General features: G+C 41.8%; 2 protein-coding genes across 2 annotated transcripts in view; both read left to right on the forward strand.

Moving 5' to 3' along the window:
* Positions 1-14705, forward strand: part of LOC138044915 (adhesion G-protein coupled receptor D1-like) — a 51772-nt gene extending 37067 nt beyond the window's left edge. Inside the window, exons 6-10 of the mRNA XM_068891297.1 lie at positions 687-753; positions 2901-2983; positions 3063-3183; positions 7409-7452; positions 14339-14705. Of these exons, the coding sequence (XP_068747398.1) occupies positions 687-753; positions 2901-2983; positions 3063-3183; positions 7409-7452; positions 14339-14705 (682 nt within the window). The remainder of the gene's footprint in view (positions 1-686; positions 754-2900; positions 2984-3062; positions 3184-7408; positions 7453-14338) is intronic.
* LOC138046615 (adhesion G-protein coupled receptor D1-like) overlaps positions 1-22500 on the forward strand; it is a 125633-nt gene that overhangs the window by 37241 nt on the left and 65892 nt on the right. The window lies entirely within an intron of this gene.

Genomic DNA, 22500 nt, shown 5'->3' on the forward strand with positions numbered 1-22500 from the left:
AATATTTCGAGACCATGACGAGTTGTTAATTTCACAATAAACGTAAGGATCCTCACGCGAGCAAGGTTAAGCCGAGTAAATTTTATCTCATATTTCACGGTTATTCAAACAAAAACTTACATTTGCCACGTATCAACATTGCCCAAATCGATTTCGGATAAATCGGTGTCGAAAAAAGCGTTGATCTCTCTCCGAAATCATTTCTTGGATTTCGAAATAAGTTTCCGCCATACATTTTCTTATAGCTACTTGCAATGTTTGCCCCCTGGCGATCCCAGAACCCTCTGCGTATAAACGGGGATCCGATTACTGGCAACTCATTCATTGGCCTCTGCATGCGAACGGCACACTGCGCGAAGCTTTAGAGACTTGTTGCTGGAAAAATTGACAAAGTAGAACCGATTACTGGTTAAAGAAAGTATTTTGTTAGAAACAAAGAAAGCCAGATTATTAAGTGTTAAAAATATCAGGAGAATCACCCCATTGTAATAACATTTTATCTGTCTAACCAATCACGGACTTTCGTTATTAACGTGTTAAGCTATTCCAATGCCGGATTACTTCAGAGACCTTTTTAGAAAAATAGACGCACAATCTTTAACGATTCACGTGAAGCTAAGGAGTTCAAAACTAAATAACCTATGTTTGGTTTATTTATTTGTTTGTTTGTGTTTTCAAACACCAAGCTGCTGGCTTTCCTCTGGTAGCGGCGCCTTCTTGATATTTGTGACGTTTGTCGTGTTGGTTGAGCTTGTAAGTAAGAATTAGAATCAATAAGTAGTTTTAACAGCAATGGCCGCTGCAGCAATGGCAAAGCCATTAAACAAGAATATTATTGGTTACGGATAATCGTGCAACAAGTGTGACACGCATGTTAGTGCATTTCTTTGCCCCATTAAGAAAGCACTGACAAAAACGTAAGCACACAACGGTGAATCGTGCATTATTTGTTTAGTCTAGTCTCCTTCGCAATCGGTTTTTGGTTTTGGTCACGCAAGCAGCCACCCCCCAAAGAAAAGACAAGAAATAAAAAAGGGCGGGGCGAGCGTTGCGTGAAGCCCCAATAACAGCTGTGAAAGAGACTACTTCAAATCGGTCAAGTCATTTATGGCATACCTTACTCACGTGTTACAACGTTAATGAGATGGTGATTTTTGCCGGATTTTGAAGAGGAGTTGTCGTTGAAGTTGCCGGGGTCGTAATAGAGATATTTGGCATCGCGTGTTTTGAGTGTCCCGTGACATGGCCTTGCGGTCGAGTTTGCACTTTGCGGTTCAAGTTCTTTACGGCTGGATACCCTTCTTGCGGCAAATGATTTACCGCAGAGTTTTTCACCTTTAAATTCTGTATAGGAACTCACGTTTCAACCAATAAGTTATGTTTTGTTTTTTAACTCTTGAGTAAACACATTTTTGCTGCTCATTTGCGCCTCCTTGAAGACGCTTTCTCGGTTGAATTAAAACATGTAAAGTAAAACAATAATCCAACATGGCGCGTTTTTTCCCGCCAAATGCCGAACCTTATGCTCAAGTCTATTTTTGTCACTGCGGCAAACCGCTAACGGCTAACCGCGGTTTGAAGATTGCGGTAGACTTTGAAAACGCGAAGCTAAATGTCCCTAATATTTAAAACTCCGATGTCTTTTATCTATCTCCTTGGAAAAGAAGTTACATCAAAACGTTCGGTAGCTAAGGAACCACGTTCACCTTGCAGGCCGCATTGCGTGCCGTGGAACAATTTTCGTAGCTGAATTCATCCTATCAGATCGTTACGACAAGCAATGCGAATTTCCATAACAAAAACTAACCGTCGAAAAGCCTGTCAGTTGAAGGTGGGCCTTAAAAGTCACTGCACAGGAGGAGTGACACCAGCGATAGCAATGCGCCTGTGCGACGTCCGTCTATGGTTTTTTTAGCGAATGTTTAAAATTTTTCGGTTAGTAATCGTTACGAATAATTTGCTGGCTAACATTTCACAAGAAGGACGTTTAGTTTTTTGAACTTTTGCCCGCTCGGGTGTAGCCATTCAGTATGATAAAACCCGAAACGAAACATATAATGCCAAACAATAACTTTATGATCTGTTATTGTAAATAAACATAACTTTATGATCTGTTATTGTAAATAAACATTTCTTTGACACAAGGTACTTCTCGAACCAAGTGCCTTCAAAGGGGTCAGTTTGATTTCTCTTTTAGCTCGTCCCACCATCTCGTTTGGATTGTTACTCAATTTGCCCTTTGGCATGCGTAATGTGGTGGATATCCCGTATCCTAGCGTTCCGGGTTCGAATCCCAGCCCTTGCCTTCCAAGGTTCACTCAGCTTTCAATCCATTTTGTAATCGGTAAAGTTAATGCCAGTATTGCTGGGGGTAGGTCGTACATAAAGGTGATGTTACACGATCCGATTTTTAACGCCATTTCTTAATCCATCCTTCACGAAACAACGTTTAACGGAACAATGTTGCGGCAACGGTGTATTACACGAGATGATTTGCTCGCAATATTTGAGCCCAGACTTCTGCTCGATAAATCCCGAGCAAGAAATGTGGCGGACGCTGTTAAAGTGACTATCGACGTGACTTATTCCGCTTCTCCGTGGTGCATTCTGGGACGATGTCGCGTTAAAAGTCAACGGCGGAGGTGTTACACGCACTAACTCCAACAAAATTCGGGCAACAACATGTTACATTAAGAATTACCCTCTACGTTATGTCACACCACACAAATTTAACATCGGTTCATGTAACATCACCTTAAACGACATTGGAGTGGCGCACACCCCTACCGCGTAAGTAAAAGAAGCCCTTTGGTTGCCTTCGACTGAGGTCGGCCTTCTTCGTCTTCTGTCTTTTCCTTTGACAAATGTTCGCTAAGTTGATTGTTACTCTATTGTTTTAGGCGAACACGGTAATTGTCGTGCGAGTGATAAAGGAAATGGCATCAATGCAACATATATCGCACAAGCAGATCGAACAAGCCAGGTGAAGCAGTTAACATCTTAAGCTTCTGTCTTTTGGAAAGCTCCAGTGCAAGTTTATGTAAACACATTTTTTGTTGCAGATTGGGGATCAGAGCGTGCTTGATGTTGATGCCCCTGTTGGGTATCACGTGGTTATTTGGTCTCTTGACACCAGTACACACTGCGTTTCTGTACGTTAATGTCATTCTGAACTCCACTCAGGTATGACTTATAATTACATACTAGGTGTTGACTCTTGATATTTAGAAGAATAGAAAGAAATGAAAGTTGGACAGATAATCGCGGATAAATGAAAGAAATGTATATTTGAATTGCGATTTATGGACGAAAGATAGAAGTGATCCTCGCACTTATCTGAACAATTTAAGAAATTATTTCTTATAGACACCTGAAAAATTCAACGGGAATCGAACTCATGACTTCTGCGATGCGATGCAATACCCTACCAACCGAGCGATGAAGCCACACAGTGGGGAGACGTCCTGTCACGGGAACGCCTGGGGCCTAACAGATTGACTTGCTCCTAATTGTAAGGCTTCATAGCTCAGTTGTTAGAGCATTGCGCCGGCATCGCATAAGTCGTTGGCTCGAATCCCGTTGGAGACAGCAGAATTTTTAAAGTGACAAATCGCATCACGCAGAATGCCTATTATTCTCGGGATATAAACTTGCGGCACAGTCAAAATTATAGATCTGCAAAATTAGGGGAGAAACATGACCATAATGACTCTTATTGGTCTGAGATTACGCACACTTACAGAATACACCCGTACGCGCGCCCGTGATGGAATACAGCTCAGCTCATTAACTTTTGGAGGAGCAGCTAAGAAACAAAGGCCTCGCAAGTCTTCGTTTATGCTATTGTTTCTAAGATCGCACTTCTTCGGTCGTGTTACAAGCTGGCGTTTAAAAGAGGGCCATCTCCAAAATGCTTCTGCATTTAGTTGAAGGTGGAATATCGGGCAATCATTGTCAACAAACGGAGGAACCATATGAACTTATAATGGATGGATCGGGTTTTCTAAGAGCTCTGAAAAGAGCTCCCGATCGCTGATATTTTCTTTTTCCTTCTTCATTGCACTATTTTGGTCGGCACGTGGAATGAACCGTGACCATTTCACGATCCACTGGTTTGATTGACAAGAATTGTTATGCAGCGATGGCCAGAAAACATTATAAAATAATTAGGATAGTGCGTGCACTCTCATTGGTCAATAGCTGTGTTTAGATGAGAGTGTGGAAACAGGGCTGTGACAGCACACGCATTCTGACTGGTTATATGTCGTCAGACGCGCCTTTTGGTTGGCTGGTAGGAAATATGAGCAAAAAAATCAGTTTCGATCAAGAATCTTCCTTCATTTGTTACCTTCATTTGTCGAATTATCTTTGAGAAATATTTTATAAAAGCAATAGAGGACTTTTTTCCGTGCTTCCATAGCCTCATCTGAACACTGGCGAAAGTTGGGAGAATTCTCGACACTGTTGCAAAACCTGGACTGCGTCTCGGTTTTGCATAACTGTCTCGAATTCTCCCAACTCTCCCTTGTGTTTAGATGAGGCTATTGAAACACGGAAAATGTCCTCTGTTGCTTAAATAGCTCTTCCTCGAGATGCGCCATTTTTCAAAAGTATGTTTCATTAGTAGTTTTGAAACCGAAAAGAACAGTGGCTCTCGTTCATCAATTCTTTGAATTAAAACGGATTCTGCTCAAGAAAAGGTACATCTTCCATTTACCGCGCGTGAAAATGTGGAAGGCCGTGACAACATTTAGAAAATCGCTCTTAAAAGCGGTCTTTATACTGAAATTACACTGCGAGCAGTTTGTTTCTCCTACGCTTCCCGAGAGAGAAACCACTGCGAGCAACCGTTTGATTTTCCATCGAGCATGTGCAAAGTACGTCACATCCCACGTGATGTATTTGACATCACTTCGTCTTATTTCGCGGGAAATTTCTACACAGCAGGCTCGCCCAAACGCAGCAGTTACGTAGCTGAACGCACGCGCAAGCGCCAAAACAAGTTTAGTAACTCGTTTTACCGGTACAAATTTAACTTATTCATCCTTAGCGCTGGACGGTGGCTCACTCAAAGAAATTAACGGTTGGTCGCAGTAGTTTCTCTCTCGGGAAGCGTAGGAGAAACCAACTACTCGCAGGATATACTGAAATAGGTAATTTTTTCACAATTTTCAAGTTTAAAGAACAGTGTTTACACTTTCTTAAATTCTCTTGTGTAAGGTAAATGTGTAGATACAACCTTGCTCTTCAAAAAGCCCCGCGTGAAAGTTAGGATTACGACTTCTGGAAATCAGACAAGCGAGTTTTACAAGCACGACTCGGCCAATTTGGGCCCTTTCTTCTCTTATTCTGGCCTATTCACAGCGGGATCGTATTCAAATTTGCCGCCACGGTGATCATAAATATGTATAGGTAATCATATGATTTCGAGAGCAACTTTGGAATAAATAAGCACTTATCATTTTTTTCAAAGGTGGCCAAAATTGCACAAGACCGTAGGGTGAGTGCAATTTGTAGACTTTGAAAAATTTACAAGTGCTTATTTATTCCAAATTGCACGAGAAAAATCATGTGATTACTTACTAATAATAGACATGAAAAAATTCGAGATGGTTAAGGTGATTCCTTAATTAATAATAGAACTTGTCGTAAGATTTTCTTTAAACCTTTCTCGATTGTTCCCTACATTATGGTGACTCGAAATGTGCAATTAAAAAAAATAGGTCACCAAGCTCGTTTGGGAGATATAACCTACTCAGGTTACTCATTTAATCAGTGCGACTTCCTATATCAAAGACACATTTGTTCCATCGGTTCACGCAACGTTTTGCAGAAACAGGAAGCACAGCTTCGACGTATATCACGTGTATTGAATTGTTCGAAGGGAATAATTTAATGTTTGTTTTATGGCACACATGTCTTGAAAAGGCACTGACTACAGTGCATGATCAGGTGCATGATCTCGAGGAGACAATTTTGTGTCCACGAGTGATGGCTACGAATACTTTTTTCCCTGTAACTTTTTTTTCTGACGTGAATTTTTGAAAATGTTTTCACAGCAGAAACAGGAGGAATAAGAGAATAAAATTATGCCAAACAAAAGATAGGTCACCAACCCCGTTTAGGAGAAAACAGAAAGCAAACCAAGCTCGACCCTTCAACAACACGTCTCCCCGACAGCGTGGTTTCACTTTCACTCTCGGACTAAAATGACACTTTAGCATCATCATTTTGTTTTGCGACAGTCTAAAAAGTTTCTTGTTTTTCTCTTTACTGTTGTGCTCTAAAAACGGCCATTCTTCTTTCTAGCGAGCTTTCCTGCACGAAAGGTCGCCATTTTGAAATGTTTTTGGCCACGTTCGATTCTCGGTTTTCACATGACGTCACGGCCGCCATGTTGGAGCCCCTAAACAAAGAAACGGCGGCCATGTTGGAGCCCTGACCAAATCTTCCGGGAATTCAATTATATTATTATGCAAACGTTCTCTTTTGTTTCACGGTTGAAAAACATGGCTGTTGATCACGTCAGTGAAAACCAGCAATATGCCAATATTCACACATGGCTACCAGTCTTTATGGTTAAATTCAAACTTTGTTTTGTTTAGAAATATCCGTTGAGACTTGTGAGACAAAGAAAACAGAACTGAGCCGTTAAAATTGACCATAAAAGAAGCCTTTTAGCCATGCCTGAATACGAACGTGTCCTGCGCTGTGTTATGCGCAGAACAGAATGCGCAGTGCATTATTAGGGAATCCACTTAAGCAGAAGAAACGCACGCGTATCACCCAATCAGGGAATAATTGCGCAATAAATTGCGCCATCCAGGGCGCTCGCTTGATTTGAAAACAAAAGATTTGATTGGTTGTGACCAAACCCTTTTGTTCATTAGCCAATCATAATCCAGAATTTCGACGTGTAATTTGCACTGGTATTACACTTTTTTTATATTTAATGATGTCCACACATTCTGCGCGATGGCTTAAATTGTCCATTAAGTGCGAGGATCCCTTCTATAATAGTAGTTAGTTAAGCAAATAAAAGGAAGCGCGGAAAATCCAGCCTTGAACGGGATTCGGCCCAGTGGTTAGGGCGCTTGTCTTGAGATCCGGGGATCCCGAGTTCAAGACCCGTTCTGGCCATTGGTTGAATTTGTTTATGGTAGTCCCTGGTTCTACTTTTCAGCTGCACTTGTAAATAGCCAACTATCTTGCCTCCGGCCAGTTTGGGCTCTTAACAGTTGTTGTTGTTGTTGTTCTGTTTTGTTGTTTCGTTTATTGTGTTTCAATATCCGTGTTTCCACGACAGCCGTTGTCTCGCTTAACATTCCTGAAAATGGTTTGTTTGCAGACTTCGTTCAACCTGATCCTGTAGTAATTCCTAGTGTAATTCTTTCATTCTTTCCCAAAGGGGTTCCTAATTTTTGCTCTTCATTGCTGGCCAAAAATAAAGAGGTAAGACAGAGTTACTTGAGGTTTTTTTTAATTATAATTTTCAGTAAATTATACAAAAATATTGTACTTCCAATGCTTTGCCAAATTTTTCGAAGTGACTCTTCATTTCATTCCCCGGAGGTAACATGTAACGTCTCTCCTAGTACAATCGCCAAAATGCTCCATTTCCACAATTTAGATCCTAGTAGTCAGTATATATGGTGGGACAATTAATTGGCCACTTTGAGGTTGCGCGGGAGACAGGGTCGAGAGTCTTATTGAATTGCTTTGTGGGAGTGTTTTGGGGAAGAGCCAGTTTGATCTGCAAACAAAAAGACTTTCGTATACTCTTGTACGATAACAATTAACTATCTCTTTAATTTAGTAAACGTCGTATGTACCTCAAACTCACTGACCTTTTGATCAAATCTTTTCGTTTTCGGGACAATTTTGCACCTTGGCAAGCGAGCCATCATGTACAATATTCTGGTGGTTTAGGCACAGGCAGCCCAAGCTCGGTATACGATTTATACCCTTTATATGGGTAAATTAACTTTGAGCTTATAAATGCTAAAATAAGCTGTAAATGTAGAAATAAACTTCACTTACCCCTATGTACAGTTGTCCTCGTCTTTTCTGTGCAAACGGAGGACAAACTTGTGTCCGTTATAGACGGGTTTGTGGCTTTCGAATTTTTACGATGTGACGTCGTTAGCTGTCATTTCCCCTCATAAAGAGAAGAAAGGCTGGTGACTCGCGGCAAGCTCATCCCACAAATTGCTCTCGTATCACAAAGAAACGGTCCGAATAGCCATAAAAATACCACAGCCTTAAGGCCAGACAAATTTCCTATCACATCAGCTCAACTCCGGGACCACACAGCGATTTTTGGCGGATAAATTCCAAATAATGTGCAACTTTCTATAATCTTCCCATGGGTTCAGCTAGATGTGTGGCTACGGCCGTTATAGCTTGGTGGCGATCGTATTACATTCTGCCTTCTCATTGGACAATTTGAAACACTTGGCCAATGAGAGAATTTTCCCCATACAAAGTCTATAAATAGTATACCGAGCTTGGGTTGCCTGTGGTTTAGGAAGCTCAGCTCCAGGTATATTGTTTTCTTGTAATTTGAGTTCTTGCTCCGCGCACACAATAATGAAAATGAGTCTCCCAATGGGTTCACAGTGCAATTCAACAAGGCTCTCGACCCTGTTTCCCGTACATGATGATGTCTGTTATATGATACGAAACGTCAAGTTAAAATGCGTTATAATGTTTATCACCGCAGTTTGCTTTCAATTATTGTTTTTGATCAGGTTAAAATGGCCGAACAACAAGAGTATTTATAATTCAGTCTCGTCGCATGTACTTTCGTTATTGTCAGTATCACGCAAGGATTTCCTGCCTAACTTCCTACGAAAAAGCTGCGTGAGGAACATTAACGATAACTTTTTTTTTTCTGATATAGATCACGGATGTCTACATCGACGGAAGAAAGAAAGCCACAAAACAGCAACAAACTCAATCAACACACACATGACACCTAGTCTGGGAATCGAACCCGGGGTACATTGGCGGGAAGCGAGACATCGTCTTCATATTTTTAATTAACCTTTGGATTTTAGAGTAGCTTGATTTAGCTTATATCATCGAGAATTTACCCTCCCTACCATGATACACCACATAGGACAGGCCGCAACACCAGGAACTTCATGCTCTACTCTTTGCGAATAGTGTGTAGGTTATTTTTGCCCGACAGGGGCCCATTACCCGGAGCCTCCATCTTCCATAATAACACTCTAAGTTTTCCCGTATCTTTTTATTTTTAGAAACACCTCCAAGGGGGGCTTTAGTGGGTGTTTTCACAATAGCCAATCATAAGAGACCAATAGTCATCACATACGTATGTGATGTATGGAAGCCACTTCACGTATGTCCTCAGTCACATACGTCAAAATATAGTAGTTCTAAAAATAGAAAGATTCCCGCGGGACAGGGTTGACTCAAGGGTACAATACGTATGGAAGCTTCGGGTAACGGGATCCTGTGCAATTACCATTGCGACAGCTCTGCTCTCACGACTTCCTAGTGTCATCTCCGTTTATATCCTGGATGCTTCGAATTGTTCGTAGAAGTTGAGCGATCTGGAATAACAAGGCAAGAGTTTAAAAATGTACATTAGCGTCGTAGATCTTAAATTCCCTTATACGAGAAACCAACCCTGTCACAACTGAATATGTTTTAGAATGGCGTAATGGTTGCAGCCGCCGTCGTCATTGAGAAGGCGTCTCCATGGCGTCGCAGCACCCGCAGAGGGATCCCTAATCCCTCAAGATGTTTTGTTCCCTTAACCGATCAAACCTTGCCCATTAAAACGCATGTTGAATTTATGAAAGAATAACAAGATTTTTGTATAAGAGCTTAAACAAGATATGTTGAGAAAAAAACCATATATTAGCGCGCGGCCATGCACTCGTTTTAACTCCTTGTTGAAAGGTGAGCTTTCATTTGGTGCTAATCATATTTTCTAAGGGACTGTGCAATAATTATCAGGGGTCCTAAAATGAGCTTCACCAAAGGAAAAATTAGATAGGTCCCCCCTCCAGCAGCGTCAAGTTTAGCTCTGACCCCCCTCACGTTCTCTCAAAATTATGATGTGCCCCCCCCCCCCCCCCCTCTCTAACGCGTACCTTTATTCACCGTAGTGCAACGCATCCACTGCGTCGTCAGGGATGAAGAGCACCTCGAAACATTGTTCTTCATAATCGTCAATTTTTTCTTCTTGGTCTTCGGAACTGCTAGATTGCTGCTCATCCGGGTTTTCTTTACCTTGAGCTTCCCCAGCACCTAGAACACGAGCTACGAGTGCTGCTTCCCCTCCGCTGACGGGTAAACCGTGTTCCTTTGGTAGAGTTTCAGTTTACTTGCAGACAGCGAGTTGACTTCAACCTCGTCGGACCAATTAATGTCTGGAAGTTTGTTCCTTTCCGTTGCCCGTTTTTTTGCTTTCATTGCAAGGAATTTTTGGTACTCTATGAAGTGATTACAGGCATTCACGTCAATCAAAAAGTCGTCGCACAATTTCTGCACCTCTTTGCTGTCGACCCTCCTCCCAGTGGCAAACAATCGCTTAACGTTCTGCATCTTGTAGAAGACCTGGATAGGGTGATGGCTAAATATAAAGCGACATTTCCTATTGGTGCCAAATCTAAAGCATCCAAATCAAGAAAAAAGAAGGAACAGAAGAAAAAAAGGGAGAAGAAGAGGATTGCTGCCTCAGAAAGCCGTAGGACCCGAACCTGTATAATTTTTCGGTCTTTGGGAGATGAACCCATTGATGACAACTATGAAACAGAAGTATGTGGCATTCCTAGAAACTGTAGACCTAGAAACCCTCTTGCTGTTTAAATCAAGAACAGACCTGGCATGTCTGCGGGACCTCTTAAATGCCAAATGTTTTATTGGCAAAGCTCACAACGTGGTTTGTGACTTCTGTGCATGAGCGATTGTTTCAATCTATCATATGTTGACATTCTAAATAAGTTAAAGCATGTGTTTATGTTGATGCAATATTTAGACATTATGGATAGTCAAAGGCGTGGCATCTGTCTATTTGGAAAATGTTTATTTATTCATTATCAAATTTGTGAAATTTAATTAAGACCCCCCTCAACTTACTTGAGAAATCTAATGTAGACCCCCCCCCCTCCTTTCCATTATTTTAATTTAAGCCCCCCCCCCCCCCTCTGGTTTTAGGGCCCCCCGCCCTCCTGATAATTATTGCACAGTCCCTAACTGCATAAAAAAATAAAAATAAGAAGTAAAACATCTGTCATTTTGGTAGCATCATCCGAGCTTCAAGATTTCAAAATTTTATGGCGGAAATTTCTCCAGAACCCCCTACAAGTTAGCGTTTCCGGCGCTTGCTTCTTAAGTCTCCCATAGAATATCGCTGCTGAAGCTAAGAGTAATTAGGCCTAAGCTAGATTAATAATTTAGGCCAAAGCTTTGATTTTAAAATGTTTAGCTTTGTCGTGAAGCTTGGAAAGCGACCTTTTGCAGTGTTTAGTATTGTTTTTTGCCGAGTGATATTACAGCATTATCAAATAGTGTTTAAAATTGTATTGTCGCTTGGCAGCTAGCCCTGGGGTGGTAAGTGGTTGGATGACAGGTTAATCAACATTCTCAGGCCAGGTTCGAATCCTATGTGCATACACTTGGGTTGTCTTTTAAAAAACATACGAGCATTTCCCATAATCCATATGAAACTTTCAGTCTTCTAAATTAACGACAACAGTAAATTCAGAGCAAATTACGAATTAACGATAATCGTTAATTTAAGGTAGAGAATCACTTTGTAGGCGAAACGACAGATGCCAATGTGATACAACGTACTCGTATAAAGCAGGTTTCTTGTCTTGTAATTTCGTAGATTCGACAGCATTTGTATAAATGTGTTCCTTGAATTGTTGTTGAATAATGTTGATGTGCATTTTGAGATTCTTGTATTTCCTAATGTGCTTCGTTTCCTTGATTATAGAAAATTCGTTAAATTGTACGGTAAATTTACTCTGCGTGTTATCCATACTGTACTGTAACCCGCCCTGCAATGCAGTATTGACTTTTATTTTAAGTTATCGAGAAATGAATTAAAAATATCCAGGACATACGTTTGAAAAAAGAAACTGTACAAGTCATAATTAAAGATAGAATAATAACAATAATAACATATACCAATGCGCAATGGTAACATAGGAAATCCAGAGGCTCCTTGGCGCCATCTGTAAGCCCACCAAATCGCGGCACTAAAAAATGTCGAGCGTTTTCGGAAAAAGATCGGTCTGCAACCTTTGTGGGAGGACGCTTTACTTGGCAAGACACCAGGCAAGCTCAAGTTCACGCAGATATATGTCTAGCTGTATATGGAAAGAGCGCGAGGACGATATATGGGTCTGGCAGCAGCAACACGACAAAATGACTGAGAAGTCATAAGACCTACAGAGCTACACAAAGAAATTTAAATTTTCATGTGACTTCTTAGCGACTTAAACCAATGACGTAGTAGAAATAAAAATTAATCAAGGCTAACCTGTAAGCTGAAATTTAATTGTAATTCTGCAAGTTACTGGACAAGAGCGATGAGATCACGTGCCCAACCGTTGATGTGCCTTACACATCCTCATACAACCCTACCCATGTTACAATTATTCCAGATGTGAATGGCCATTCGCCTGCCTTTTTTTGAATTGACTGCTCGATTTCCGCGCGCTATACCAAAAACAATATCAAAAAATATCCAGGACATACGTTTGAAAAAAGAAACTGTACAAGTCATAATTAAAGATAGAATAATAACAATAATAACATATACCAATGCGCAATGATAACATAGGAAATCCAGAGGCTCCTTGGCCCCATCTGTAAGCCCACCAAATCGCGGCAAAATAACATTGAATGCCGTCCTAAGAAAATATGTCTTAAGATGGCGCCTAAACGCATCCAATCTGTCCATATCACGCATTTCCTTAGGTGGTGAATTCCATTGGGTAAGGGAAGCCGTGGCAAGTGCCCTACCACCGCGGTCCTCTTAGTTTTATGGCAGGAAAAGCAAGCAGCAATCGTTGATCTAAGATTGCGCCTAGAGTGGCTGACTTCATACAAAGTAGAGGAACTTAGCCGCACAGCTAGGGTCTTCCTTGTGCTATGAGCGTTTTTTGCCAAGAGAAATCCTTATATCATACAAAAACCTGCTTTTGGAGGATCCCTGCCATGTATTAGTAAGTAGTAAGGGATTTTAAGACAATACGAGACAATTACGCGAACGTACTGCTTATTTTTGGAACGCATTAGTTCTTTTTAGAAGCGAAGGATCGTAACCAGAAGTTATATGTACAGGGTTGAGATTAGCGCATTCCAAGGATGACTACCACACAACGCATTGGTTATGGCAGTTGTTAACCAAAGATTAGCGATGATTGGAGGTAATGAAGTGCACGCTAATTTTGGTTAGCGTTACGAACGGCACACACCGTTAACTCGGATAGACCCACACTAAAAAATGTCGAGCGTTTTCGGAAAAAGATCGGTCTGCAACCTTTGTGGGAGGACGCTTTACTTGGCAAGACACCAGGCAAGCTCAAGTTCACGCAGATATATGTCTAGCTGTATATGGAAAGAGCGCGAGGACGATATATGGGTCTGGCAGCAGCAACACGACAAAATGACTGAGAAGTCATAAGACCTACAGAGCTACACAAAGAAATTTAAATTTTCATGTGACTTCTTAGCGACTTAAACCAATGACGTAGTAGAAATAAAAATTAATCAAGGCTAACCTGTAAGCTGAAACTTAATTGTAATTCTGCAAGTTACTGGACAAGAGCGATGAGATCACGTGCCCAACCGTTGATGTGCCTTACACATCCTCATACAACCCTACCCATGTTACAATTATTCCAGATGTGAATGGCCATTCGCCTGCCTTTTTTTGAATTGACTGCTCGATTTCCGCGCGCTATACCAAAAACAATATCTGTCACAGGTCTGTGGTGGACCACTCCCAGTTACACTGGGTGAGATTAGACATCCTGGCAGATAAATCTGTCACAAGGTCTGTGGTGGACTGTGCCAGTCACTGCAACAGATACTGGAGTCAGTTTGTCTTGGCCTGTCCTTGCCACTGATATTACCTTTATCTGCCAAGAATGTGCAAAGCTAGAAGTACTCAAATGCTTTGCAAGCAGTTCATGAAATGGTCAATCAGAAAAAAAACTCATACCGGCTCGTTCGTCGCTCGGGTAACAAGGTCCGCACTGATCTGTGAGCTAAGAGCGATAAGACAAAAGAAGAGGAAAACAGCAACCTTGTGCGTAGCAGAATAGAATGTACGCACTCTGTTGGACAGAACAATATCACAGTGCCCAGAAAGACAGACTGCGCTTGTGGCCCTGAAAGTGAACAGGTACAACGTGGACGTAGCTGCACCTAGTGAAACAAGATTGCCTGGATATGACAGCTTGGAAGACCATGGGTATATCTTTTTTTGGAGTGGGAGATCAACTCAAGAAAGGAGAGAAGCAGGAGTGGGCTTTGCAGTTAGAAGGGAGATAACAGAAATGCTTGATGAGGAACCAGTGCCAATCAACGACAGGATAATGACTATGAGACTCTCACTACAGCGGAGGATGTATGCCACACTCATCAGTGTATATGCCCCAACAATGACCAACACAGAGGAGGTGAAGGAAGAGATCTACAGTGATTTACGTTAAACTATCAGGCGTGTACCGACTGATGACAGGCTGATACTCGTTGGAGATTTTAATGCCAGAGTTGGTTCTGACACCGAGAAATGGAAAAAAGTGCTAGGCAGTCATGGAGTAGGCAGGCAAAGTAAAAGTAAAGTAAAGTAACCATATTTAACGTCGATAACTCGTAACAGTAATTCAACTGACAAACCTGAGGTCGACGGTGCGCTCATTTTACTCCCCCCTCTCCATCAGTGCTCCGTTTTACGGGTATTTAAAGCTACTTAGCTACACGAAAAGGAAAGAAGTCGAAACAAGGATGCGAAATCCTGGAATCGAATTCAGGACCTCTTGCACCAAGGCCGCGCACTAACCTACTGTGCCATCCATGCTCCTTGCTCCAATGCAAATGGAGAGCTTCTACTTGCAATATGTTCAGAGTACAACCTTGTGATAACCAGCACCTACACAGGAAGACATGGATGCATCCAAGATCCAAGCATTGGCACTTATTAGACTATATCACAGTCAGGCAGAGGGACAGAAGGGAGGTATTGGACACCAGAGCAATGAGAGGCGCGGACTGTGGCACTGATCATGTTATGCTGAGACCTAGATTAAGGATTTGCAGACGAACACAGCACTGCAAGACGGGTGCGAAACCTCCACGGAAGCTAAACACTAGTGCACTGAAAGGCCAAAAGAAGCAGGAAGAACTTACACAGGAAATGGATGAAAACTTGAAAGACTGGGACAGGAACAACTCAGAGAATGCCATAGAAGAGAATTGGGCAACACCGAAGGATACGGTGTATCAGACTGCGAGTGATGTATTAGGCTACCATGAGAGGAAACATCAAGATTAGCTTGATGAGCATGATGAACACCTGAAGAGACTACTAGAAGCGAGGATTCAGGAATACAGCTAGACAGGAAAACCTACAGTGTAGCAACTAAACTACCCAGGAGATCTCTCTGAAGAGGCTAAAGAAGCTCTAGTGCAGCGACCAGTTGTATCAAGTCTGGATGAACCACCACATTTTGATGAACTAATGCCAGCTATCACGACAACACAGGATGGTAAAGCTCCAGGAATGGGTGGAATTCCAGCAGAACTGTGAAAATTTGGTGGTGTTTAGCTTACCAACTGCCTGCGCAAGCTCATCCAAGAGATATGGGATGCCCAGAAAGTACCTCAAGACTGGAAAGATGCAAGTATTGTGCCTTTGTTCAAGAAAGGTGACAGGAAGGATTGTGGAAATTACCGAGGTATATCACCACTAGCCACTGTTGGTAAGATTCTCTCACGTGTACGACTTAACAGACTCATCGAACACATCTCGCAGAACGTACTACCGGAAACCAAGCGCGGCTTTAGAGGTGGAAGAAGCACAATGGACATGATTTTCTGCTTGAAACAGGTTCAAGAAAAGTGTATCGAACTTTGTGTAGTCTTCATAGACTTCAGTAAATCCTCCGAAACTGTTTCACGACAAGGACTATGGCAGATACTCTAGAATTATGGTTGCACAGAGAAGTTTGTCAGCCTGATCGAGGCACTCCATACAGGTATGCAAGCAAACGTGACAATGAGTGGTTCAGTATCTAAAGACTTTTCAGTAAGCAACGGGGTAAAACAAGGGTGTATGCTGGCACCTACTCTCTTCTCGCTATATCTGGCAGCCATGCTTGAGGTGGCCTTCAAAGAAATTTCAGAAGGTGTATACATTCAAACAAGGAAAGAAGCAGACTTGTTCAATGTGGCACAGTTTAAAGCCAAGAGTAAGACATCGATAAAGATAGTAAGATAAATGCTCTTTGCCGACGACAGTGCTCTGGTTGAACATAGTGTGGAAGATATGCAATCTTTAGTGGAGAAATTCGCAAGAGCAGCTAGTCAATTCAGCCTCCAAATCAACATCAAGAAGACAGAGTGCCTTCATTAACCACCAAAGTGCCAATCATCAACATCACTACCAGAAGAGATCAGCATTGGTACAGAGCCACTAGTCAAGTGCAAGACTATCAAGTACTTGGAGAGTACTGTATCAGAGAATGCCAGGCTGAAGGATGAACTATCTCTCAGAATGAGAAGAGCGAGTGCTGTGTTTGGAAACTTGAGGGAGAGACTGTGGAACAATCGACATGTATCTATCCGTGTGAAATGCAAAGTGTACAGAGCGATAGTACTGGCTACTCTATTGTATGATGCTGAAACTTGGACTGTCTACAGAGTGCAGGTGAAGGAACTCCATGCGTACATGATGAGACACCTTCGAGCCACAATGAACATCTCATAGAAAGACAAGATAACCAACATAGAAGTGTTGAAACGAGCTGTCTACCATTAATGGAGGACATCCTAAGACGGATGAAGATGAGTTGGCTCAGACATGCTGAGAGGATGGACCACCAGCGTCTCCCTCGGCAGTTACTCTAATCACAGTTATGCGAGGGCAAACGCAATCAGGATAGACCAAGGCTCAGATTTAAAGACACTGTAAAAAGAAACTTGGAGAGGTTGGACATAGACAGGAGTTCCTGGCAGCAGAAGGCTAAGGACAGCTGTGTGGAGGAATCTGATCAGACCTAAATGAAACAACCATTGTCGCCCACGACAATGACGAAAAATAAACCATTATTCACTAAAAAGGCATTGTAACTGCCTCACAACAAGATTAAATGTTAATTTCAATATTTATTCATACTTTTTGTTAAAGAGAGTTTGAAATCAGTCATGTTCTATCTATTGTAATGACGACCTGCAAAAGCCCACCAGACCATGGCTATCCATGGGGTTGGGGACGTATCTCAGGTCTTTCGTGCAAAATACTGAATTTGCTGGTTTCTTTTGTATATTAATGCCCAATATTCTCCTTATAAAGCTGCTGACAAACAGTTTAACTGAGTGGCCTCATAGCTCAGTTGGTAGAGCATCGCACTGGCATCGCAGAGGTCATGGGTTCAGGGCTTTCAATAAATTTTGGCACAAGTGGGTAGTTTAGCATAACAGGTGGGTATTATTTTTTGGCTGCTAACCTTTCTCCAGATTGCTTGGTTCCAATTAAAAGGAACATCCTGAAATTTGTACTCCGGGCAGAACTGCTCTAGCCGCGGGCCAGACTGCTGGCTCGAAGTCAAGGACGATCTTTTGAACGGATGGCTCTCGTGGAAGTTTGACAAAATTGCTCTCAACACCTGTACTATGGTGCAAATTCTTTTCATTTTGATCCGAAAAACGGTCAAGTCGCTGTAATATTAGTTTTAATGTTTCCCTACATAAGTATATATTGAATAACTCACCTTCTTGTAATCTTTCTTTTTGGGAGACGACATCAATACATATACAAGGGGTACTTGTTTGGCAGCATCACCGGACCTGACGAATGCATTCGCTGTCAACAGTTGGGTAAATGGCTGGCGGACGAGTTTGAATGTTCCGTCGATGTACCATGTTTTAGCTTTTGAAAGAAGTTCGAGCTGCCCTGCAACCGCAAATACCAGATGTCGCTGGTTCCTTGCTTCGACGTCTGCTTGTAGGAAGTCGTCGGGCAGGTGAGTCTCATCCAGGACGAAATCTAGGTCGACTGAATCTTCAGGCCTATGACGTTATCGCAGTCTGCTTGCCCGTTTGCCGATGTAACTGGGTTTGGGGAGGGCATCACACGGCGCGGAGTTGAGTTCGTGTAAGAGCACCTGTAAATGACATATAAAGAAAGAAAACTCAACGTAAGATTCATCTTCCGAATTTTAAATAGGTTATTTGTTTGACATACTCACCTCCTCGATGATTGCAGAGGCCGGCTTGAAAACAACCTGCAGCGCCTGCTCCTTCACAGCAGCGAGAATCTTGGTGGTTGTGGAACTGTTTTCCCGTCACAAATTGTCCACTTCCTTCTTTAACAGTAGCTCTGCAGTAATTCCCTTTCGGGCGCACCGTACATTGCCAATAGGTGGTCTCTTTCCCGTGCTCCTTCACATAGTAGGCGAAGCCCCTTGAGTCAATCGGCTTTTTTTTTCGATGCATGATCCCATCATCTATTATTCGGTAGGTCAACTGCTCTGCTCTTCTTCTAATACAGTTGGTAGGGGTACGGGGTCACCTGAAGCAAAAAAGGAGTAGTGTCTCAATAAACAACACCGATAAACACTTGTGTTACTAGTCGAAGAACGACTGCTTGGAATATTCTTTAGGTTAAGCCCTCCCCGATCGCAAAAAAAATGAAAAATAGAACGACGACGGCTAATTTGTTTTCTTTTTTTAAGAAAGACAGAGTCTGCCATCAACTTCAGTCGATCTGTAAGAAAATTTAGAGGTTTACGAAGTAATCAAGGTTTACCTGAGTAACTCTCGTTGATCGTTGATTGTTGTGATTCTTGTTCATCGTGCTGCACAATTATCAGGGGTGATTTCTAAAACAAGAGTAGAAAAGGACACATCAGTATAAATTCATCGGCACCAACTCATCTAGGTGGAAATGTTCTAGTTAACGTTAAATAAGCTTCTTACGGTCGAGCATTCTACAACTGTACTGATATATACTGATGGGGGAAGCACCCGTGGAGGAGGTAAGTTTTAAAGCTAGCTTAGCTGGTTGAGTTTACTACTGAATTACTCATGAATTACTCATGGTTGGAGAAGGAGGAAAGTTTAAGTTTAATACTCACCGGAGTTAGGTTTAATACTCACCGAAGTTTAATACTCACCGGAGAAATTATCCATTGCCTGGCTGATGTTGCTAGGAGGTGGATACTCTGGAGAAAGATCTGCAAAGCAAAAATAAACCTCATTTTTATCGTTAACTCGTTTAAGGAAAAAAACGTTCAAGATAAGACTGGGCCTTCGAAAGGTTAAGTTCTCGTTTCAAAATAAGGGACAAACAGTGGACTTAAACTTTTCTTACCTTGGGCGAATTCTATTCTTGGGTTGCACTCACGTGATCAATAGCCATGTTTGTCAACGAAAACAAAAGAAGACGTTAGCATAATAATAGCTTTCAATTCCCGGAGGATTGGATCGGGACACCAACATGGCCGCCATTTCATTGTTTGGGGACACCAACATGGCCGCCGTGACGTCATGTGAAACCCAAGAATTCTTGTTGCTCTCAGTAGCGGGGTCCTGGTCACTTGGGTTCGATGACGCAAGAGAACATGCAACGCACAACCAATCTATTCTTCCTCTGATTACTGCCAAACGGTAAGTGGCTTGGCCGATACCAGTCCCGCAGATACGATGCTGCCAAAAGCCGCAATCATCGCACTGAACGGCTTGCTTGCGTGGTCGAACTTCATTTCCGCACTCGATACAGGGATAAAGGCTCATTGTGTAATTCTTTGGTGTACGCGTAACGATCTCGTGTTTCAGCTAGCTGATTATCTCAGAATGAGGTGGCTGTTTTTAATTTACCCTCTTTATATATGGTTAACCGGATCAAAATTTACATGCCACCGACTGAGGAAACAAGGAACAACTCGCGGTAATTTATGCCACGTCTGATCCTAAGGAGAATTATGGTAACACGCTTTGTTTGCGTGGTTAACAATAAACAACAAAAACGCTGTATTTTACTGATATGTGTGAAAAATTCTTATAACTGAGAGTGTTCCGGACTGTAGAATGAACAGTTCAGTTCATAGCAACGAACAACGCTGAATTGAACAGCGATATTTTGAGTCTTTGTTTAACTTCATATTTGCGTAGGTTAGCGGACGCAACATTTTACGATTTACTTAAGTTGTTGCTTTTCTTCAAATTTATACACCCGATAAAATTTCGGGCGACATGACTTAGGATTTCGGGCGTCATGACTATGAATTTCGGGCAACATGACTCTGGTTCCGGGCTACTTGACTTCGGGTGAGATGATTTTCGGGCGACTGGACCGGTTACCTTACCGGTACTATCACAAGAACTTAGCACTGAGACTCACTTTGAAAAGGCGGAAATGGAAAATTGAGTTCAATTTTCTTTCGTGACAGGTTAAGACAATAACAATTACAGAGTTTTGTCAAGGACAAATTATGCGCTGGGGTGTGGGCTGAAGTTTCTTACCAGATGTCGTTGTTCAGGTGAGTTGATAGTTCTCCAAGCAACATCTGTTGAGGATTTCTCATTCATTAGCCAAGTTTGGTCATTCGGGCACAAACTAAAACACTGGACAAAAGGAGTTAACAATAATCTAACTTTAGGACAATAACCTGAAAAGAACGCCAATAACAAAATGCTGTGCAGGAAAATAAATTAATATTTGACGTGCGGGTTACAGACGAAATGGAGAAGTGATGCTCGCACCTATCTAGACAATTTAAGCTATTGTCTCTCACTAGACTATTAAACCAAAATTCAAACCCAAAGTTTGATACGTTTGACGTTAATGTAGACCACTCATTAGTGAGTTTTGGCAACAACCACGGCTACGTCATGATTTTTTCGCCAAATTTGTTATTTTCGTTATTTTTGTTATATTTGTGGTGGCCCCTTCTCTTGTCTGCCTTGAAGAATTGTTATTCTTGCTGCTGCCGTTTGCTTCATTCGTTACTTTTGCTATAATTGTTATTTTCGTTATTTTTGTTATATTTGTGGGGGCCCCTTTCCTTGTTTGCCTTGAAGAATTGTTATTCTTGCTGGTATCCCTTGCTTTCTTTGTTATTTTCGCTAAATTTGTTATTTTCGTTATTTTTGTTATATTTGTAGGGCCTCCTTCGCTTGTCTGCGTTGAAGAATTGTTATTCTTACTGCTGTCGTTTCCTTCATTTGTTATTTTTGCGATATTTGTTATTTTCGTTAATACCTAACAAATGTTTTGTCATTTTTGTTATTCTTGCGATTGCGTACATTTCTGGACATATCTCTCTTTACTCGGTTCCGACAGGTTTTTCTGTGGGTTGTCCGGTTTTCCTCTCTCCCTCCTAGATCTGCCCATGTCCCTGTTTCACTTGAAAACGTGAAAAAGTGATGTAGAAGCGATTTTAATGAGATCAAGGTGTTTACTGATGGACTTTCGTAAGTTTCGACCAAAAATCGTTACGAACGCCGTAACAGTGCCCCTTCAATCGCACAAATTATCACAGAGCTGTGCATAGAGCCACGGTTGATTAGAGGTTTTCACGTGACGTCATCGCAGCTATGTCGGTGGACGAAAACAAAAGATCTCTCATCAGCTTCTTTTTTTCGTCCACCAGAAGTCGTACATTTCTCTATTGTTATTGGCGTCTCTAGAGGTTGGTTGAAAGCGTCCCATTGACAAATCATCCCCCACGCTTTTTACTGTGCGTCGTCGCGTTTAACGTGTATATCTGAGAATTAATTTTCTCGAACATAGTGTCGATATGGCCGGACAAACACACAGAGTGCAAATTCCATAGTGTGACATTTGTGAAAGGAGCTAAGCAGAATTTCCGTGAAGTTGAAATTGAGACTGAGAAGGCGGACGTTATTGCTGGTGTTCGCAGCTGGTAGAGTCGTTTGGCTGGGTATTAAACTAAACTTGGGTTTTCTGTAAAAAAAATTGGGTTTATTGAATAAAAAATCGATGTTGTTTGACAATATATTTTATGCCTTTCCTCTTACTTTTACCCCAAATCTATCTCAATAAATTTGAGAGAATTTGACACGCTGATCTGGATCCGGGTGGAATTCCCCATTCGGGAGTTTTAGCTCACCATCTGTATAAACTAGGCCAACGGATTTCTCCTTGCAAATTGTAAATGACCAGCAGCAAAGAATCTTTTAGTAATAAACCCTTTGGAATTTCACGAAGATGTTTTCTCTCTAGCCGAAGCACGCAAGAATCGGTTCGACCATTTCTGTTTTGAA

Source organism: Montipora capricornis, chromosome 4 (genome assembly GCF_036669925.1).
Source record: "Montipora capricornis isolate CH-2021 chromosome 4, ASM3666992v2, whole genome shotgun sequence".
Classification (NCBI taxonomy): Eukaryota; Metazoa; Cnidaria; class Anthozoa; order Scleractinia; family Acroporidae; genus Montipora; species Montipora capricornis.